This window comes from Terrapene carolina, unplaced genomic scaffold, assembly GCF_002925995.2.
Source record: "Terrapene carolina triunguis isolate 2854851 unplaced genomic scaffold, T_m_triunguis-2.0 Scaffold69, whole genome shotgun sequence".
Lineage (NCBI taxonomy): Eukaryota > Metazoa > Chordata > Testudines > Emydidae > Terrapene > Terrapene triunguis.
In genome coordinates, this window is record NW_020664420.1 from 64,596,701 (window position 1) to 64,619,412 (window position 22,712).

Genomic DNA, 22,712 nt, shown 5'->3' on the forward strand with positions numbered 1-22,712 from the left:
TTACAAATGTAGATTGTTTGTTTGTTACATAACTGCACTCAAAACCAAAACAATGTAAAACTTCAGAGCCTACAAGTCCACTCAGTCCTACTTCTTGTTCAGCTAATCGCTAAGACAAACAAGTTTGTTTACATTTAAGGGAGATAATGCTGCCCACATCTTATTTACAATGTCACCAGAAAGTGAGAAGAGGTATTTGCAGGGCACTTTTGTAGCCAGCATTGCAAGGTATTTACGTGCCAGACATGCTAAACATTCGTATGCCCCTTCATGCTTCGGCCACCATTCCCGAGGACATGCTTCCATGCTGATGGAACATTAGACATGCAACTTTCTTTCTATAGGTCTAAAAACTGTAGATTGGTGTGGATGGTTAGCTCAGGCTAGATAGTTCTTGATGCTTTCTATTTGTGATGAGACCACCACCACTGTCTGTAAAGTTGGTTTGGTAAGGCCAATGATTTTAAAATGTTGCATGATGTGATAAAGTTTTCTCTTTAATCTTGTGTTATGTATGGGATAAGTGTTGGAAACATTACAAAACTGTAATATTTTTAATAGTAATTTTGGAGTTACCTCACTTCTCTAGATAGGCTTCAGTTTCCAGCATACTCTGATACTGGTTGTCACCTCAGCAGACTACTTGCTGCAATATCTCATCAAGTGGGAGCTGGTCATTCATCGTTAATGGATTGGCATTGCAATGTCTTGCAAGATGATAATGAGGAAAAGTAAGTTTCTAAAGATTACGCTGGGTCATTCAGTACATGAAGTACTGACACTGCTATATATTTTGTAAAAAGTTTGTGGATCCTTTCTAAATTACTTCTTACCTTAATTTTAAGACCTCTGTTCCATTGCTGACTGTCATTGTTTCTTACCTATACATCAAAATAATTGGCTCCAGTTCAGCTTCTGCCAGGAGTTTGTCCAGTTATGGTAGTGTTTCCTCCAGAGGCAATACAACATGAGGGTTTGTGTCTCTGCTACACACCCCCATGCACCTTGTATGTTTCTGAAAATTAAATCTCCTAGTCACTAGCATCTGTCTTTTTTGTTCTGTTTTTCCCATCTTCCTGGATAGTGTTCTCTTGATAGATGTACTGTGGTTGCACTACTTAACTACGCTTTCATTTAACATGTTTTTTTCCGCTTTTGGGTTTGTTCATATTCATGAATCTTTTTGATACAATCTGTTTATGGATTGCTTTTAAAAATGAAAAACTCATACACTCAGCACTGGATAGAGCTTAATTAGATTCAACCATGTCCAGGTGCTTGATAGGGAATTTCTTCAATTACCCAAACAATCCACTTAATTATAAACTCTTGGGATTTGTACACTCCTCTTTAGTCCTAAACTGTAAAACCTTTTTTTTTATAATAGATGGCGCAGATAGTGATGCCTGTAGTTAAGATTGCCGGACACATTCCATGATAGACCATGTTTTCAGTTGAGAAAAACTTTGCCAAACTTAAACTGTTTGGGCTGAAATTTTCCATGCTGCGGGTCTGCTTCGTCCGTCCCCCCCGCTCCCCCTCTCTCCCCGAAGTTTCAACTAAAACAGCTCAGCTATTTCTGTGATTGAGCTTAGGGGAAAATATGTTGTTCTGTCCATATTAGAAAAAAAATTTAGTTGAGTTTAGTTGAGAAGTTCTAGTTCCAACATGAGCAGGGACTTGAAATTTGGGAGGGGGGTGGCCTTTGGGTCAGGTGTACTGTCAGGAAGGAGTTAAAATTCAGCCGGCACATACTGTGTTACTGTTGTAGTGCAGTGGTTTTCAACCTTTTATTTCATTTGGGGACCCCTAAAAAATTTCGAATGAATGTGCGGACCTCCAGGGGTCTGTGGACCACAAGTTGAAAATCACTGTTAATTGGTAATGACAACCTTTGCGGACCCTTTAGACATAGTCTGCGGACTCCCAGGGGTCCATGGACCCCCGATTGAAAATCATTGTTGTAGAGAGTAGTTCATGAATGCTGGGCTGCTAGCATTCTTTTTTTAAAAAGCACTTCAGATTTTCATAGATTGGTAGACTAAAAAGACAGAAGGGAGCACTGTGATCATCTGGTCTGACTTCCTGTATAACATAGGCCACAGGATTTGGTTGAATTAATTCTTGTTTGAACTAGAGTGTGTCTTTTAGAAAAAATATCCAATTTTGATTTAAAAATTGCCAGTGATGGAGAATACACCACAACCCTTGCTAAATTTTTACAGTGATTAATGACCTTCACTATTCAAAATTTGCATCTTATCTTTAGTCTGGATTTGTCTAGTGTAAACTTTGAGCCACTGGATCTTGTTATACCTTTCTCTGCTAGACTGAAGAATCCATGGTCAAATTTTAGTTCCCCATGTAGGTACTCATAAACTGTGTTCAAATCACCCCTTAACCTTCTCTTTGTTAAGCTAAATAGATTGAGCTCTTTGAGTCTATCACTATAAGGCATGTTTTATAATCCTTTAATCATTCTTGTGGCTCTTCTCTGAACCCCCTCCAATTTATCAACTCCCTTTTTGAATTCTGTACACCAGAACTGGACACAGTATTCCAGTAGTGGTTGCACTAGTGCCAAATTGAAATACATATTGTCACTTGTCCTCTTTGGTATTTATCACTCCCTCAATCTTGATATCGTCCTCAAATGTTATCAGTGATGACTGTTTTTCTATCAGGTTATTGATAAAAATAGAAGCGTACCCATTGAATGATGATTCCCTATTTACAGTTAAATTTTGAAATCTGTCAGCCAGTTTTCATCCATTTTAATGTGTGCCAGGTTAATTTTGTATCATTAGAGTTTTTTGATCAAAATGTTGTATATCCCTTTCTTTGATCCTTAAACATAAGATATGTGTCTTCACTTTAACTGGGAACATGTTTCCCAGCCTGGGTAGCCATACACATAGGTAATAGTAACAATAATCTCTTTGAGCAAGCATGCTAAAAAATAGCAATGGAGTATGGGCAGCAGCTTGGGCTAGCCATCTGAGTGCAAACCCATGTAGACGCTCTGTGTACATATTTGAGTGGTTAGCCCAAGCCACCATGCATGCTACCCCTTGGCTATGCTGCTATTTTTAGTGTGTTAGCTTGAGCAGAGCTCACGTGTGGCTGTCTATCTGAGCATGCTTCCAGATGCATAGACATACTCGTATGCTGTGACCCTCCAGATACCCTCTGAAGTTTGCAAACTGTTATAAAGCAGTAGAGTAAACTTAGATCCTATCATCTTTGAAGGAGTTCCCTTACATAGAACTCGCAATGATAGTAATACTGCAGACCTGATAAAATATAAGAAACAGTTTTTATTTCAGGTATTTTTTGTGAGAAATGCTTCTTATCTTTGAACTGTCATATACTGGGTTGAGTAAAATGGATATATGTTCCTTTAAAGAAACATAGCTAAAACAAACCCTAACTTTTTTTAAGCCAAGAAACGGAATGTTTCTCATTTAATTTTTGAAAACCCTGCTTTAAAGGATTGGGATTTTTTTGTCAGCGCTTGTAGCTATTGGGAGTAGGACTAAGCCTTTTCTAAGTTAATCGGGTACAAACTCATTCAATAGTCTGTAAGAAAGAGTGTGCAGAGTTGTCCCACTGAGTGGGCAGTGCAGATAGTGCTAGACAACTCTGGGTTAGAGTCTCTGGTGCATGCAGCTTACACTGGTTTCTTTAGAGGGCTACTGTCCAGGAACTAGTTGTGGCTCTCTGATTCTGCCTCAGCTCTGGTACAGTTTACAGCTGCTTAGTTAGAGCAGTTTAGTTGTCAGACTACTATTCTGCCTGGTGTTCAGATCCCTTCCAAGAAGTGAGTCAACCAAGACATTTTTGACATTTATTTCAAATGTATAGTTACTAAAAGCTATACAAAAATGTGTTCAACTATACTGTACACATGTCCCTGCTGAGTTGTTGGGTGATGTTATTGCTGTAACCCTTGTCTTTCCTCCCCATGTTGACCCCATTGTTGGTTGCCCTGTCACTGTGGCATGTATGAAACAATATTGCACACATTTTGGAGCAACTCATCTGTGTTGTGATGTGTCTAGCACACTTTTGAGTACCCTAAAATTTATACCTTATATTTAGTTTATTAATATAGTATCTTAACCATATGCCATTGCACGTAATAGCTTCTATAGTTAGTTTTTGGCCCTAGGAACTTCAAAATTAATAGACTGATTTAAGCAAAGGCTATATTTCAAGTCTATGATTGAGGAAAAAGGGATTATTAATATGCTGATGCCAAACTAGAAACACATTTATACTGTATGGTTAAACTAAAGTTGTTGTTTTTACTCATGGAGACTTGGCCAATGTAATTTGATTGTGATCTTTGCAAAGTTACTGTAGGTTCTGAGTTCACAAGAAAGTACTGTCCTGCCGTTTATTACGTAATACCTTCAGCCTCTGCAGTATCACGGGGGGAGGGATAGCTCAGTGGTTTGAGCATTGGCCTGCTAAACCCGGGGTTGTGAGTTCAATCCTTGAGGGGGCCATTTAAGGATCTGGGGCAAAAATCTCTCTGGGGATTGGTCCTGCCCTGAGTAGGGGGTTGGATTAGATGACCTCCTGAGGTCCCTTCCAACCCTGATATTCTATGATCGCCACAGAGGTACTGAAGTATGTATCATTCCCATCATCAAACATAGGTAATAGTAACAATAATCTGTTTTCTCACCGACCTGGACTTTCTTGATCTATGAAATGTTTCCAGCTTGCGGTCCAACAAAGAAGGTAGGAATCTAATTAGATTCCAAGAACTTGTCTTAGCCAACCTGCTCCAAAACCTTACCAACTACTATATAATAATTAAGAGCCAAATCCTGGATTCAGTGCATAGCCTATGTTAAGCTTGATGCTAAGAAGAGTCACATAGGGAAGTATCTTCCATTCCTTTGTCCTCCCGGATGTACTGAAGTCACTGCTGCAGCTTCAAGGTAGTGCATGGGTGGGGAAAATGGCTGATGGAGCCACATAGGTTTGTCTACACTGCAGTCAAGGTATGTGATTGCAGCACATGTAGGCACACCCAAACTAGCTTTAATCTGGCCAGTTTGGGTACCAGTAGTAGTGAAGCTGTGGCAGCATGGACTTCATCTGGGCCCCTGGGTATTTGCTCAGGTGGCTAACCAGTACTGAAGTCTTTGCTGCCAGAGCTTCATTGCTAGATCAGAGCTTGTTTGAATGTGTGTACACATGCTGCAATCACATCTCTGATTGCAGAGTACACATACCTGTAGTTGCATGTTCTCCAGATCTGCTCTTATGTTCCTCCCACAAACCTCCTCCATTCTGGGACACAGGAATCTCCCAGTGGAAAATTGCTTCCACACATAGTAGGTGTGGACCCTTTAGCAGGGATGACCCATATTTTGCCCACCACGTGCCTTGGAACCACACTATTTATGCTCCCAGTTATGCCTTGTATACTCACTAGGGGAAAGGCAAAATTTGTCTGTAATGAAGAGTCAGAGGCACAATGCTCCAGCACATCTTCAAATTGGCAAACTAACTCTAGAAAAAAGTAATTATAAATGTGAGTAATTGACTTTAAATGGCTGTTGCATCAATAGTTAAGGAGCTTTGGATTTTACATATCTTCTATACAAATGTGAATCAGCGCTTTCTTTACTACCAGCCTAGTAAGTAACTGGCTGAAACTGAAAGCATGAAGGTCCATGTTAGTGGCTTGAGTAGACATTGCTAATACCAGAAAGGTCATTACTGTTAGAAAGTAGCCTCAGAGCTGTGCCAAGATTGAAATTTATAAAATGGATATTAATATTTATTTTCAGTCATGCTAAAATCAGTGACTGTATCACTAGAGGCCGATTTGACCCGATTGATGGGCTCATTGTAAGCTAGATCAATAAGAGATTTAATACCGTACCATAATTTCCTTGGTATACATTTTTCTTCTCAGTAGTTGCAGTAGTACTGTGTAATCTAGCTGTTTCAAAGGAGGCTACAAAAGATGCCTATGGTTTTGGCCTTTGTCACAAACTTAGTTTACTTTAAGTTTCTGACCAACCAGTATTACATTCCATGCTAAATTTAAGTACCATTCTGTCCCACTCCCACTAGATCCAAAAACTTATACTGATTTAATACGAGCCAGATCCTCAAACACTTCTATGTGTTCCCCAAGTAATCCCCTTGACTTTGTTGGGAGTATACATGCATGTATGCTTTATGCATGGTAGTGTTACCGTCCTACATTGGGCTTTCTTAAACTTAATTTTCCGTGCATAGAAAATTATAGAACACTCACTCTCAATTTAGCACTACTTCTGCCTCCACCCTGTCAGACTTGCTAACAAATATTCTGTCCAGAAGGCTATGCTTCTCTGATTTTGTAATTAGGATGAATTTGCAATGTATTTATCTGAGATAAAGGTAAATTATTCTTCTACTTTGTCACACCAGGACAAAGCCAGTCAGCATTCAAATCCTTTTATATGTAAACAGGAGTAATGTTTGTTTATGCAGAGATCTAATGATGTATATGACAAGGTATTCAACACCATTCCTGTGTCTAGGTTTTCTATGAATATAAAGCAGTGTTATAGGCTTAATATGGTTTAATTGTGCTTGCATATATGTATTCTAAACTGTATCAGATAATATCAAAATCTTGAATTTATTAGATATTTGAATAAATATGTTTTAACAGTTATTACATAGATGGTGTAATCATGCACAAATGAAAGGTGCAATTTGTATTACCTTTTAGTGAAAAGCTAGTAATTTTAAATGCCGCACATCTGGGAATCTTGCACAAATGGGAGATGCAATTTGTATTGTATTTTAGTGAAAAGCTAGTAATTTTAAATGTAGTACATCTTTTCAAAGAAATCACAAGGATCTGAATGTAATAACCAGGGTATTCATAATATGTTGATACTAAAGCTTTAGCTGATTGGTTGTCACATAATTATCTAAGCTTCTTTCTTTTGTAGAAATTCTGATAATGTTGATTTCAGGCACTCTTACAATGTGCAGCTTTTGTTACAGTTTAAACGAGGGGTGGGCAAACTTTTTGGGCCGAGGGCCACATCTGGGTAGGGAAATTGTATGCAGGGCCGGGGTAGGGGGTTAGGGTGTGGGAGGGAGTGCGGGGTTTGGGAGGGGGTGTGGTGTGCAGGAAGGGGCTCAGGGCAAGGGATTGGGACAGAGGAGGGGTGCGGAGTGCAGGAGGGGGCTCAGGGCAGGGGTGCAGGAGGGGTGCGGACTGTGGGAGGGGGCTCAGAGCAGGGGGTTGGGGTGCAGGAGAGGTGCGGGATGCGGCAGGAGGTTGGGGTGCAGGGTGCAGCAGGGAGCTCAGGGCAGGGGGTTGGGGTGCAGCATGTACAAGGGGGCTCAGGGCAGGGGGTTGGGGTTCAGGAGGGGTACAGGTTTACGAGGGGGCTCAGGGCAGCGGGTTGGGGTGCAGGAGGGGTGCAGAATGTACGAGGGGGCTTAGAGCAGGGAGTTGGGATGCAGGAGGGGTGCGAGGTGCGGGCGGGGGGCTTGGGGAGGGGCCTGGGGGGGTGGGGTGCAGGAGGGGTTCGGGCTCCGGCCCAGTGCCGCTTATCTAAAGCGGCTCCGGGGTGGCAACGACACTCACTGGGGCCAGGACAGGCTCCCTGCATGCCTGCCCTGGCCCTGCACCGCTCCACGAAGTGCTGCGGCCCTGGGCGGGGTGGTGGGGGGTGGAGGGCTCCGCGTGCGCTGCCCTTGCTGCACCTCCAAGTACCTCCCCCGAAGCTCCCATTGGCTGCAGTTCCCCGTTCCTGGCCTATGGGAGCTGTGGGGGGCGGGGCCTGGAGGCAAGGGTGCTGCACGGAGCCCTCTGCCCCCCTGCCCGGAGACCGCACGGATGTGGTGCTGGCCATTTCTGAGAGCGGCACGGGCCCACGGTGCCACGGGGGGCAATCCCGTGGACTGGATCCGGCCCCTGACAGGCCGTAGTTTGCCCACCCCTGGTTTAAGCAGTACTGCTTATTTATTGTCACCACTATCTCCACTGCTTTCTCTGGGGTAAATGCTGCTGGCACCCTCTACTCTGCAAATAGGTGCTAAAGTGTGGAAAATCCATGGAGGAGAAACAGTGAGTGGTTTAGCTGATACTTCAGCATCCTGTTCATGTTCCAGAAATGTATAAACTTTCTGCTTGACCTCAGCTTTGCTGAGTGTGGAGGGCAGTATTGCCAACTCTTGAGATTTTATCACAAGTCTCATAATTAGGGCCCTACCAAATTCACGGTCCATTTTGGTCAATTTCACCGTCATAGGATTTTAAAAATGGTAAATATTACAATTTTAGCTATTTAAATCTGAAATTTCATGGTGTTGTAATTAGAGGTCCTGACCCAAAAAGGAATTGTGTGTGTGGTTATTATAGTGTTAGGTTATTATAGTGGGGTTGCGGTACTGCTACTCTTACTTCTGCGCTGCTGCCTTCAGAGCTGAGCAGCTGGAGAGTGGCGGCTGCTGCCTGGGAACCCAGCTCAGAAGGCAGAACCGCTGCCAGCAGCAGCAGCACAGAAGTAAGGGTATCATGGCATGGTATGCTGTCCCGCTCTGAAGTCAGCACAGAAGTATGGGTGGCAATACCGTGATCCCCTAAAATAACCTTGTGACCCCCCCACTGCAACTCCCTTTTGGGTCAGGACCCCAATTTGAGAAATGCTGGTCTCCGCTGTGAAATCTGTATAGTATAGGGTAAAAGCACACAAAAGACCAGATTGGAAGACCAGATTTCATGCGTTTTTCATGGCTGTGAATTTGGTAGGGCCCTACTCATAATATTTAAGCCCTAGCTCCTGGAGACAGGTGATTTGATGGTAAACCCAGATTTCATGATGTTTTTTTTTCTTTTAAGTAAATTTTTAGTCTTCATGGTGGTGGAGAAAAGCTTGAACATATAACCAAAGTGGACTCTAAAAACTCAGAAACCAGAAGGCAACACTCCTCACCCCAACATTTTTATTTTCAAATCACATGATTTTTAAGCCTGTCTCAGGTCCCAGAATTTTGACTCAATTTTTTTTGACCCTTAGGGTTGAAAATTGTGACATTACCCAGGGTACAATCTGGGTTGTGTCCCCTCAATTCTCCAATCTGTGTGCCTTTTACCTTGCTTTGCTATGTGAGCAACTACTCCTGTTGTCTGCTCACACACAGCCTCCAGCTTGTAAATCACTCCCAGTTATACTGTATGAATGCTATAGCCAGCCATTCATGATTACATTACAGGGCAACACCAGCAAACTCCCAGTCTCAGACTTCCCCCCCAGAAATGTGCGCCTTGTACTGCACCCTCCTGGACAATACAAGCTCATATAAAGTCTGTCATTTATTAATAGAAAATAATATGCACAAATCTTGTTCTCCCAAATGGGTTTCCCAAAAACTTCAATCCAAACACACTGATCTAGATGAAATAACAAAACAAATTTATTAACTACGGAAAGATAGATTTTAAGTGCTTACATGTAATGAGGTATGTATGTCAGAATTGGTTACAAGGAGATAAAAGGTAAAACATAACTAACACCTAACTTAACAAGCTAAGTGTATACAAAACAAAGGTCTCTCTCACTCACCACATATTCCAGTGGGCTTGCTGCCTGAACCTCTTTCAGTCAGGATTTCCTCCCTCCCCCCATTCCAATGTTGCTTCTTTCATTCTTCAGGTGTTGATGATGCCATCTCAGTTTCTGATTGACACACCTGACCCTGCTCTCCACACTCTCAGCTGCAACCATGAGTGTGTTTCTGTCATGGACATACAGTGTTCCACCACTCTCAAGTTCAGCATCCTTCACAGTCCTCTCTTACTCCTTGCCTGGCAGATTGTGGCAGAACCTGGCCTATGTTTGGCAGGTGTCTCAGGCTCCATTTAAATCATCTGTCCAGGTGATAGTGTCTGCACTGGGAGAGAAGCTGGAAGAGAAAACATTTTATATTAACATTGTACATTGCTACTGTTGTGCATGATGCTTTACAGACAAATATGAAATGACATATCTCTGCCCCAAATAGTTTATTGTCTAATATAGATGCAACACAACAGTGGATGATGACTAGCACAGGTGTGAAGGGAAATATAGTTAGGATGGGGATTATTTTCTCTTTCGTGGATTTCCATGTTAGCCTGGATTGCTGGGCCAGAAGAGCATTTTGCTTTTATTTGATTTTCTTTAGCCATCTCAAAATCACTCACTCAAAAATATAAAATATATAAAATAAAAAGAACAGCACTTATTATTCAAAGCACAATATAGAAAGTCTTGGAGGATGGGAGAGATCCCAGAGGACTGGAAAAGGGCCAATATAGTACCTATATATAAAAAAGGGGAATAAGGACAACCCAGGTAATTAGAGACCAGTCAGCTTAATTTAGGTACTTGGAAAGATAATGGAGCAAATAATCAAACAATCAGTTTGTAAGTAGCTAGAAGAAAATAAGGTGATAAATAATAGTCAATATGGATTTGTCAAGAACTAATCATGTCAAACCAACCTAATATCCTCCTTTGACATATTAACAAGATGGGGGAGGAGGGAGAAGCAGATGATGTGATATACCTTGACTTTAGTAAGGCTTTTTATTCTTTCTCACATGACCTTCTCATAAACAAACTAGAGAAACGTAACCTTAATGAACATACTATAAGGTGGGTGCACAACTCGTTGGAAAAGCGTATTCAGAAAGTAGTTATCAGTGGTTCACAATCAAGCTGGAAGGGCATATCAGCAGGGGTTCTGAAAGGATCTGTCCTGGGTCCAGTTCTATTCACTATCTTATTAAATGATTGGATAATGGCATAGAGAGTACACGTATAAAGTTTGCAGATGATAGCAAGTTTTGGAGAACAGAATTAGAATTCAAAATGATCTTGATAAACTGGAGAAATAATCTGAAATAAATAGGATGATATTCAGTAAGGACAAATATGAAGTACTACCCTTAGGAAGGAATAATCAATTGCACAAATACAAAATGGTACATGGCTGCCTAGGAAGGAGTACTGCAAAAAAGGATCTGGAGGTTACAGTGGACACAAACTAAATATGAGTTGACAATGTGATACTGTTGCAAAAAAATGCAAACAATCTGGGATGAGTTAGCAGGAGTGTCGTAAGCATTACATGAGAAGTAATTCTTCCACTACTCAGCACGGATAAGGCCTCAGCTAGAATATTGTGTCCAGTTCTGGGCAACACACTCTGGAGGAGATGTGGACAAATTGGAAAAAGTGCAGAGAAGAGCAACAAAAATGATGAAAGGTCTAGAAAACATGAACTATGAGGACAGATTGAAAAAAATAGGGTTTGTTTAATCTGGAGAAGAGAATACTGAGGGTGGGGGGACATGAAAAGAGTCTTCAGTATGTAATAAGTTGTTATAAAGAGGAGGGTGATAAATTGTTCTCTTTAACCACTGAGGACAGGACAAGAACTAATGCGCTTAAACTGCAGCAAGAGCATTTAGGTTGGATATTCGGAAAAACTTCCTGTCAGGGTAGTTAAGCACTGGAACAAATTACCTAGGGAGGTTGTGCAATCTCCATTGTTGGAGGTTTTTAAGAACACATTAGACAAACACCTCTAGGGCATGGTCTAGATCAGCGGTTCTCAACCAGCAGCCCACGGGCAGCATATGGCCCAATTAGCACACAGCTATGGCCCAGCTCAGCTATGTGCTAATGGTCGCCCGGCACGGCGGGGCTGTCAGCCGGCCGTGCGGGATTTGGCGTCGGGGCGGGCTGCCACCCGGCCCCACAGAATCTTGGGTCCAGAGCTGGCTGCCACCCAGCCCTGCAGGCTCAGGGGTCCGGGGTGGGCTGCCACCTGGCCCTGCAGGCTCGGGAATCTGGGGTCCGGGGTGGGCTGCATATGCGGCCCACAATGATAAATTAGTTGAGAACCACTGGTCTAGATAATACTTAGCCTCAGTGCAAGGGACTGGACTATGTGTCTTATCAAGGTCCCTTCCAGTTCTACATTTCTATGATTCTATACTGTTGTTTTCAGTTGTTTCAGTTTAATTCAAAATAAGCTTACCTGGACAATGAAATATGGTTCAGAATCTCAACTACTCTGGCGATATGTTGGGGACAGGGAATCCAGTGGGAGTAGATCAGGAGTCTGGTTAGGGAAGGGAGCCCGTTGCTGAAGGTAAGCTTAGTTTATTGTGGGAACAGATGACTTGAAACCTTTTCCTGCCAGAAATGGTGGTAGATTTCCAGCAGCTAGCCTCTGAAGATGGTGCATGATATCCACTATGTACTTTGTACGCTTATGCTAAGATGACTTTTGGTTAATGCCGCCTTAGCATTCCAAGTTAGGTTGGCTTCTGAATATGCTATAGTTTGATATGGATAGTTCTTTCCTATTAGTAGCTGTGCTGTTTGTCAAAATTAATAAAATTCTTTATGACTCTGTCATGTAACCAAAACAACTCTCTCCAGTTTTATTAGATTTTCATGCAACACTCCTTCAGTTTATTTTGCATTAAATCATACTACAAACAAGTGAGTTGAACAGGAGTGTCTTTCCTGATACAGGGTAATTTTACAAATAAGTTAATTTGAGTTGTGGAGGCAACAGTATACACAAGACTACAAACATTAACTTTGTGGACATTGTTTACAGTGGGTAAAATCCATGTTGTACAGAGAATCCACATAAGGCCTATCTACCACTTAAGCCCTGAAAATAGTACTTAAATGGCATTTAAGTTTCACATAGGCAGGCTTTCCACACAGCTGGTGTGTACGGTGTGTGGTTGTGTTCCCTTAAGCTTGCTGCTCCTCAGCTACCATGATGACCTCCTGGGGAGCCAACGTGGTGCAGAATGGCCCCAGGATCAGGGGATGCAAAGGTAATTTAAAGGTTCCCCATTTCTGAGTTGCTTTGAGTCATCCTCAGTAGTACTAGAGGAACTGAGCCGAAAGATGTTCCATAAATGCTAACTTGTATTAGTGATATCGACTGCCTTCCCCCCATGTTCTAGTTATACCTCGTTATCATTAGTTTACAGACAGTTGAAAGTATGTGATTTTTTTTTAAATAAAAAAGTTGAGCTAAAACTAGACAAAAGTTAGTGCTACCATTAAGATGTTATGTAGCAAAATAACACACAAACCATATTTATCTTCAAATTTGAGACAGAGAGGGTAGCTTTTCTTCATATAAATGTGTGTGTATGTAGAATATACGTGTGTGTGTGTATATGTGTATATATATGTATATAAATATATAAAGTATGCTGATGAGGAACTGTGAAAAGATGCCAAAAGTCTGCAGCTAATGAAAGCATCTATTTATTTTCATAAATTAAGAGGAATATATATGTGTGTGTGTGTGTGTGTGTGTGTGTGTATGTATGTATGTATGTATATATATATATATATATATATATATATAAAAATCCAAGGAATTACCTCTGAGATTACATTAAAACATCACAGTAGATTGTGAATACTGGAAAATCGTTCTAACCTTTTTGGGTCATTATAGTGAACATTATATTAGAAATGAAAAGAATTGAAATGTATTTTTATCCTTTGGAAAAATTAATCCTGAAAGTTGTACCACTTAATTGTTGGCAAGTACCGTGACTCGGAAATAAATACCGTACAGAAACCTTGTTACCACTCACAAAAGGTTAGTTACTATTTCAGAATTTTGAGCATCTTCCAAATAAATAAAGCCATGGCAAATTATATGTTCTATCTCCCTTTCAAGAAAATAAATAGGCAAACCACTTTGAAGCTTCAGACAGCATACAGTATATTAATCAAATATAGTTCTCATACAGCTATATTAAAATGAGAAAAAAAAATCCACGATTCTTACCAAAAACAAAGTAATTTTAAGGTAAACCAATATAAGAAAAGTTAGGGCTTTTATTGTTAACTCAGACTGTTGTGTCACTGTATATATTGTTTGTTCTAAGATGTCTGCAATATTCCAGAACAATATGAATTAGGAGTGAAATAAAAGCCATAAATCTGCATTTCTAACACATGATGTTTAGTTTACTGCTAGACGTCCCTTTCAAAATAAAACAAACATTTGTCTCAAGCCCGCACCTAAAACCCTATTGACACTTACAGTTCTAAGAAATTTAAACGAAAAATTTGGAGTCCCTTAATGTTGTTCCTTCCCGACACAGCAAACACATGGGCTTCTTGAGAATCTGATATAGAAACTACTTCTTTATTAGATGTTGTTTCTTTTCTCAAATATTTGGCAGACTTCAGAGTTTCTGATAGTACCTGTTAGCCAGTCTTTTGGAGCCCTCGAGATTCTTGCTAATTGGAAACCATACACAAACCTTAGTCACAAACCCCTGGCTTGACCCTGCAGTCATCAGCTTGGCACAGGGTCTCCCCTTGATTTTCACCAAAAGACGTGGTACTATCTGCTGTTCACTGCTTTGGTGTGCTGCTGCCAGCTCCAGGCCAGTCATCCACCACTCACTTGGGACTGTTGCTCTTGGCCAATATCACCTTAAATAGCGTTTGAACAAATTACCCGATACAGTGCAATGTTCTGGTTTGGAGCCTCTATTGCTGGACTTAGTGTCCAGTGGAAAGCAAGGTGCTATGGGCTTGTCTATGTTGCAAATTGCACCAGTTTTAATAATGGTGTGGTTTTTTTAATCCAATTTAGTTAAACTGGTTCAAGTTTGTGTGCAGACAGATATTTCAGTTTGTGTGGTTTATTTTGATTTAGCTTAATCCTGTTTAAAATAAAAGATTCAAACAGATATGAGAGCAAGGACTCTTAACGCCTTGTCTACACACATTGTGAGCACCACTTTTAAATTTATTTAGTTAAATCTGTAAAACCCTTTGGTGTGAACACTCTTATTTTGGATCGAGTACCCTATTTTGTTTTTTCTTAGGACTCAATTTAAACAAAATTGAAATAGGGCACTCTGATGTAAAACAAGTGTCTGCTCCACAGAGTTGCACTCATTTTAATTAATTTGTCTTTTAAACTGACTTTGTTAAATTGGTTTTTAAATTTTGCATAGACCATCCGTAAGTCAATAAGTGTCTTTCTATTGACTTCTGTGGCCTTTGGATCAGCCTGTTTATCACCTCTGATCAGCTACCCAATTTGAGCTCACTAATTATTAGAATAGGGTGTCCAACTTTCCTCATGTTGTACCTTTTCATGTATTCATGTATTCTTTCATTATAGAAGGATGACAGCTCTGCAATAATTAAGGTTAAGACCAGGTTTCTGTTTTAAAACTCTGCTTTCCTAAGTGATCTATAATTTATTTTACACGGTTAATTGGATTGCCTTGAAATTTGGTATGCCTCATGGGGCTCTGGGTTTCTGTTAGCATTCCAACTCTGGGGCTGGTGGACCTACGGGTTCCCGAGATACAGTCCCCGGAAAAATAACTTTTCTTAGAGTTGAGAGATTCTGGCAATCTTTTTTGCTCACAGAGATCAAATGAGGGCTCAGAGTATTGCACCAGGCTGTCCAATGCTCTAGGGTTACCCCAACAGAGTGCATGACATCCACTAGTCCTTTGGAGGAAAGCAAATTAAAAAGTTATTGGAAACAGATTTTGTTTTTTCCATTTAGAGCATCCAAAGCCTCGCATGTTCAGTGATGCGCTAAAGGAATTACATTGCACATGTGCAGTGAGAGAGGCTATCTATCTAGAAAATGACCTCTTTCTCACAGAACCAGCATGGCCCAATTGAATTTCAGAATCACATCACTGAGTTCAAATCCAACCCAGGCCAGAAATCTGAAGTACAAAAAAAGCAGGAATATTGCTCCACTCTGCCTTTATCAAGGGGGGTTTTTATTTTGGGAACTGTAATCTGAGTACAGCAGAATATTCAGAAGGCACAAACAATTTTTTTGAAAACAAAATAAACTAAATAAACACATGCTCACTGGGAGGGAAAGGTGATTGGGGTGGAAGAGTGGATGGGAATGGTGGGGAATCAAGTGATGGGAAGAGGATGGAGAGTGTGAGGGGAGGGGTCGGGAAACTGGGAAGGACATGCGGTTGAGTGACATAGGGACTGGGGGAGAATAGGGGCAGGGGTACCTGTCAGCCCTTCATTTCCCTCCTGTATGTGTGCCACAATCTGCGATCCCCTAACCCATTTAACCTCCCATTCTCTGTCCCCTCATATGAACCCAGGTACTGGAGGGGAATTGCCTTTCTGGTTGGATCTAAGCCCCACTCCATACCCCCTATGTGAGCTGGAATCTGGGGGACCTTGCTCTTCTTGGGGTATATGAGCCCCTCTTCCTGTCCCTCTGTGTGAGCTTGGATTGGGGCAGGGAGGGGGCTGAAGGAAAAATAAATGTAAACATCTAAAATCTAGAAAATGAATATTTAATATACACCTCACTGTTGTGTGAGATTGGATGCCCAGTGTTGAGGAGGAGCGAACTGGATGGACCTGCGGCATAGCTGGGGAACCTGGTTGAACCAGGGGCAGGAGTCCCATATGGGGGCAGGTAGTGGGAATGAGGAGCCCAGCTCAATATGCAGCTGAGTCTACTTAACTAAGGTAGCATGCAGCCACTAGTCGTCTCTCACACACTTAAAGTTACTGAAACCATCATGTAGTAAAACTGTCAAGGTTTTGGGGCCTAGACCATGGGTGAGAGTTCTCTCAATAGCCCTGTTAGCAAATACACATTGCAAGCATGTCAAAGCACAACCATTATCCCCATTCCACTGTAACAAAATGTACAGGAGGCGTGAGGAAAACTCAGGAGTCACATAGCAACCATGTGGTCTATTGAAAAAACTACTGGATTGGGACTATTCCTAGCTCTGCCACTGGCCTGCTAGGTGACTCCCTTCTCTGTGCCTTAGTTTCCCATCTGTAAAATACTTTGAGATGAAAAGCCCTATATGAAAGCTGAGTCTTTTCATTATTACCTAGCCGCAGTAGTATATCCTCTGCAAACCTAGGTGAGAAATAGAACTGTCTAAGTGACTATTAGCTCCTACCAACAAACATTTCTCTTTCTTTTGAAAGAGCTAGGAAATTAAATGCCAAAAAACTTGGTTAATGCAGCATTAAGGTTGCTGGGTAATAGCTTGTGCCTTTTCAGAACATCAAATTCAGCAAAACTCAAACTTTTGAAAATCAGGAAATACAGAGTTAAGGTAACTCCTATGCAACCTTAACAGTGCCCTCTTTGAGCAATGTCCCACAATGCCTATAACACACATATTCCCACTCTGCTTCTTCACTTTAATGGATGGGCGCTAACTGCACTTACCATATATAATCACAGTTGTTCTAAGCTCCAACTTATTCCTCCCCCATTCAATACAGTTACACTCAAATGTGAATGTATCTGGAGTGCATGTAGACCATTCCCAGTGGCTATTGGAGGCTCTGAGGGCAGAGTTAAGGTTGTGTGGGTGTTTACCTTAACCCTGTATTTCCTGTCTTCAGAAGTTTGAGTTTTGCTGAACTTGACATTCTGGAAGGGCAGAAGCTATCACTGGACACCCTTAACTCTGCATTAACTAAGATTTTTGTCATTTAATATATTTAGTTCCATAACCAATTTAAAATGCATTCCTATGAACAAAATGTAAAGAAATTCCAAATAATAGAATTTAAAAACTTTATAAAACTAACTAGAAGCAGGTGATAATTATGCTAATTAAACCTGTTAGCAGGTAACAGCCCTTCAGTTTTCTTCTCTTCTCCTGTAGCCAGAGAAATTGTTTCCTGTAAGCCCCCTAGTTCTGTGGTTTATGTAGTAATACCTTCCTTATAGGGGGTACTGTGATGCATAATTTGCTAATGTTTGTAAAATCACTTTAGGTCCTTGACTTAAAAGTGATATAGAGTGTGTTTTGTGTGGTTTCCTTTTTATGTGCATTTTGTTTGTAACTGAAGAAGGAACAGACTTTGCAGGTCACACTCTTAGCTGTTTTATTTCTGCAGTGTTAACAGGAGTGGAAAGCAACATAGAATAATTTTTGTCATGAGTATAGGCAGGCATGATGGAATGCACACAGGGAGCAGACCTGCTGATTAAGAATTTGCCATTTTTATTTAGTCACTTTCCAAAGCAGACCACATTTTCTGTTAAGATTCTATTTTTGGAAAGGAAATTTAAGTATAAAACACAATGTAAGTGGGAACCTCATGAGGTCAGCACCTTTGAAAATCATTTTTTTTAGATTTGATTTATAAATTGCTTTCCAATTGTGCAGAAATCAGTGTAAGTCACTGTCCTCTGTAATTTTTGGAACACAATGATTTACTTGAATATACCAGATACCCTCAAGGGCTGTCACAATTACCATAGAATAAACAATATTTAAAGGGTGTTTCTGCAGATTAATTTAAAACAAGCCACATTATATAGTTGAGGGAGAATTTGCAGAACGTGCTTTGCATAGGAACTCTAATGCCTACGTAGAGCCTGGCCATCCATGTTCATTGACACAGACCACTGAGAAATGTTGAAAGCTCACCTCCTTAGTGTTTCTGCAGCATCTGATTCTAATTTGAACTTGTGTTTTATAGCTTGAGACAATTGGATGGCAGCTTAACCTTCAGATGGCTCAGTCCACCCAAGCGAAACTGAAATCTCCTCAAGCTGTATTAGAACTTGGAATGAGCAATGAAGATTCAAAGGTAGGAAAGCCACTGCCTGGCAGAGTGAACGTATGCAATTTTTTAAAGAATTATAATTTTAAGGTTCTTAGACTATAACTAGCTCTACTGATTGTCACTAATCTCACAGCAGTGTTTTTACTTATTTTTTTAAAGGTAATTTAATTTAAGCAAGTGGAATTAATAAAGAATTGGCATGTTGTTATTTGCATTAAATAGGTTTTGGGATTGAATGTCATATAAGCAGTTCTTTGTACTATAAAGATATTGACAGTACATGTCATGGGGTATAGTTATTTTATAATATGTACCTCATGATTGATAACTCTTACATATTTTGCACCTGGTTTTCCTCTGCCTTCTACTTTGTTTTCATTTATACTTTGCAAAGTAGGGCTGAGATTTTTATCAAATCATTATGCATGTGTTCTAAGACCACTATACAGGTGTAAATGACAGTGGAGAGCCAGGGTCTTTACACTTTTATTGTACAACCCTAACTAGCATGCGGTTTTTAGCCACTGGTATAGCTACACTGGGACAGCCACTGGTATAAACATGCTGCACCAATGTAAACCTTGGGTTGTGCTGGTGGCTTTTACTTCAATTTGAAACGGACATGCTCCGTCAATGGAAGCCACTTTTTACATTTATGTTGTATTTTTTGCTAGTGGTTTGAACTGAACCAATACAGTGGTGGGTAAACCTTAATATAGGCAAGGTCTGACTAATCTAGAAAGTAAATTTTAAAAATCCTAAAGTAATACAAATAATGTTTTGTTTATGCTTGAATAGTAAGATCTACTGGGTTTGCATATTTTAGGATAGAATTACTTCACCTTGCCAGTGGAAAGTAACCTCCCCCCAATTTTTGTGGTCTCTACCTTAATCTGTGTTAGTGAAAAAGTAGATTTTAAAAAAAAGGAGGAAAATTTTGATTCAAGGGACCTGATTCTGCTCTCAGATCATCTTTAAACCACAGTAATTCCACTAACTTGAATAGAGTTACTCCTGACTTACACTGGAGTAAATAAGGAGATTTAGGTCCTTGGTCGTCTTGGTGCCTTAAACTGGCGCCTGTAACAGAGTTCTTTGTTCTTAGAAAAAACAGTAGATTACCTGAGGGTGAATTTTAAAAACCTTAATACAGAAAGCAGATAGCATTTTGTATACAAGTCGTAATGAGCAACATATGTAAAATGCAGCTACAGAAAATGACTAAAAGAAAAACATGCCCATGCTGCTATAAAGGAATATTCCTTCTTAATAATAGTTTCTATTGAAGTTTTGTTGTTGTTTTGATGATAAGAGTATGTAACCCTTTTAAAAAAGAAGTGAATTCATTAAGATTTTGTACATTATGTCAGAAAGAAAGAATGGATCCTAATGCATCCAACCATGCCACCTTGAGCTATGGTTTGTTCCTATATTAAAGTCACGTGGTCAGGCTTGGTCATTACTTAAGTGGGAGATCACTAAGTGAAATGCAGGTGCTACAGGTACTTGCATTAGTGAATCAAGTGAAGATCTTTTTGAGGAGGCGCAGAACCAATGCGAATGCTTTATTTTAGTGGAGGACTGTACTGTTGGATATGCTAATTTTTGGTTGAGATGTAAAACCAGGGTCATGTTTGTAGTCATTAAAGACCCTGTAGCACTTATCACAAGAGTAGGGTGATAAGGCTTTGTCCTGGCCAAATTCAGACCTGCATAATTATATTCTTCTTGTTTAAATTCTTCCATAAGAAACTGCATATTGTATTCTTTTTCAATTTTGTGCTAAAATGTTTTGTAGCCAATGTGATCAGCTGCAGGATTAGCTGCAATTCAGTGGTGACCAAAGTGATTATATAGTTAGACTATCAGTTATTAGTGTTATAGTGATTAAAATGTATAGACCATTGATTGACTGTATTTGTGGTTTGATATTAAAAATGTTCTGGAGACCAAATGACCAAAGTTAGCAAATTTATTGCCTGAAGATAAAATAGTACAATACATTAAGGAGGTCTACACACTACTCCCTCTGGGAAGCTGGTTTTCACAGCATGCAGCTCACTTTACACAGAAAGTGTGCTTCAAAACTACCAGACCTGTGTACAACTTAGAAAGCACTGTATATATTTCACCCAAGACTAAAATTCACCAATCACTTTTTTTTTACCTTTTTTTACCAGTCCCTTCCATCATAAGGGCACCTGTTCCAACCCCCCCCAGAATGAACACACACACACACACACCAGAGGAGTACAATGAATATAGGAAAGGGAAATATTTATTTACAGAGGGATGAATGGAGGGAAACAACAGGAAGGGAAAAGATAGGGGAAGCGATAAAACTGGGTTACATTCAACACAAGCCCCCACAGGCCACGGTCTGAAAGGGCGAACACCAAGCAATGCATCTGCAGAGCTGGCGCTTGGGGAGGGGGCAGCATGCGGAGCCCCCTGGCTGCCCCTACACGTAGGACCCAGAGGACATGCCACTGCTTTCGGGAGCCACACAGAGCCACATCAGCCAGGGAGCCTGCCTTAGCCCCGCTGCGCTGCCGACTGAACTTTTAACGGCCCGGTCAGTGGTGCTGACTGGAGCCGCCAGGGTCCCTTTTTGACTGGGTCTTCTGGTCGAAAACTGGACACCTGGCAACCCTAGGTCCATTCCTTGTCACCCATTTCAAGCTTCTGGCAAACAGAGGCTAGGGACACCATCTCTGCCCATCCTGACTAATAGCCATTGATGGACCTATCCTCCATGAATTTATCTAGTTCTTTTTTGAACCCTGCTATAGTCAACCTCCCCACTTAACTAGCTACAGCTTTCTTCCTTATTCCCAATGCAAACTCACAAGCCCCAGTACTCAGAGCCCCATACCACTCTCGGCAGTAGTAATACTGGGTCCAGCTCCGGTTTGTCCTTTTCGGGAGATTCCTCCCTACCACAGTGCTCCTCCTGGCTCCTGTCTTGGGATGTCTCCGGTTGGCCGCTCTGTCCCTCCCAGGCTTCGGGCAGGTTCTCGGCTTCTTCACTCTGGGAGGGCCTGGAGCGCAGACACGCACCCTGTTGCTCTCCCTCTCTCTCTTCTTGCCTCCCCCCCCCTCCTGCCCCAATCCCCCCAAAACAAAACAAAAATAAAACCAACAACAAAAACCAGCACTCCCTCTTCCTGGAACAATCAACACTGCCCCCCTTAGTACAAAGATTTAAAAGGGCCATGCTCTCTAAACCCCAAAGGGGTTACACTTGTTTTTCTGCTACCATGGTGTACCTTTTCTTATTTCTGTTTTGGATACCATATTCCAGCCTAGGATACCTACTGTCCTGTGTTAGGACACAGAATCAATGGATCTTGCCTTTGAGAGGTATTATATTCACTAATGCCAAAAGCTATGTTTAGCTTTTGCAGAGTATTGTGGGATATATATTACTTGACGTAAGTGAGCAAAGTGAACAGAATTGTAGGAAAGACCTAATATAATTTGGTTAACATATCTGCCCACATGCTGGGTATAATACTTAATATAGCATGCCCTACCCCTAACATACATATATTGGCTAATAGTTAAGACTGTTAAAAGTGTGTATGCAGATGTTTATATCTTTGCAGTGTTGTGCACAGTATTTCCACCTGTGAAGTGTAGGACCAAATATGTTTGTGTGCAATTTTATGCATGGGCACTTAGAAGTTGAGTGGAGGCCCAGCTGAAAGTTTTTTCCCATGTGTACAGTGGATTCATTTTGACTTTTTTGTAATCGGTATACAGTATTTTCAGGGTTTAAAATAGAGAATTCAAGCTCTAATTCTGGCTTTCATAGATTTGGCATTAGACAAGCCACTCTATTCCTTTGCATCAGTTTCTAGCTATAAAAATATAAAGACAAAATCCTTATCCTTTGGGTTGTTCATTGACATTAGATTCCTATGGAACCAGTCTGCCTGTGTGATGTATCTGTTGAAAGCTCAAGCCATATATATCAAAAGTGGCTTTTTCCGCCCCTGCCTGGCCATGTAGTGACATATTAGTATTTACCGATAGATCATGTGGTTGTTGTTTTTTTTTTTTAAA

General features: G+C 40.8%; 1 protein-coding gene across 1 annotated transcript in view; it reads left to right on the plus strand.

Moving 5' to 3' along the window:
* COMMD10 (COMM domain containing 10) overlaps nucleotides 1-22,712 on the plus strand; it is a 180,033-nt gene that overhangs the window by 17,817 nt on the left and 139,504 nt on the right. The window contains exon 5 of the mRNA XM_024208771.3: nucleotides 18,558-18,668. Within this exon, the coding sequence (XP_024064539.1) occupies nucleotides 18,558-18,668 (111 nt within the window). The remainder of the gene's footprint in view (nucleotides 1-18,557; nucleotides 18,669-22,712) is intronic.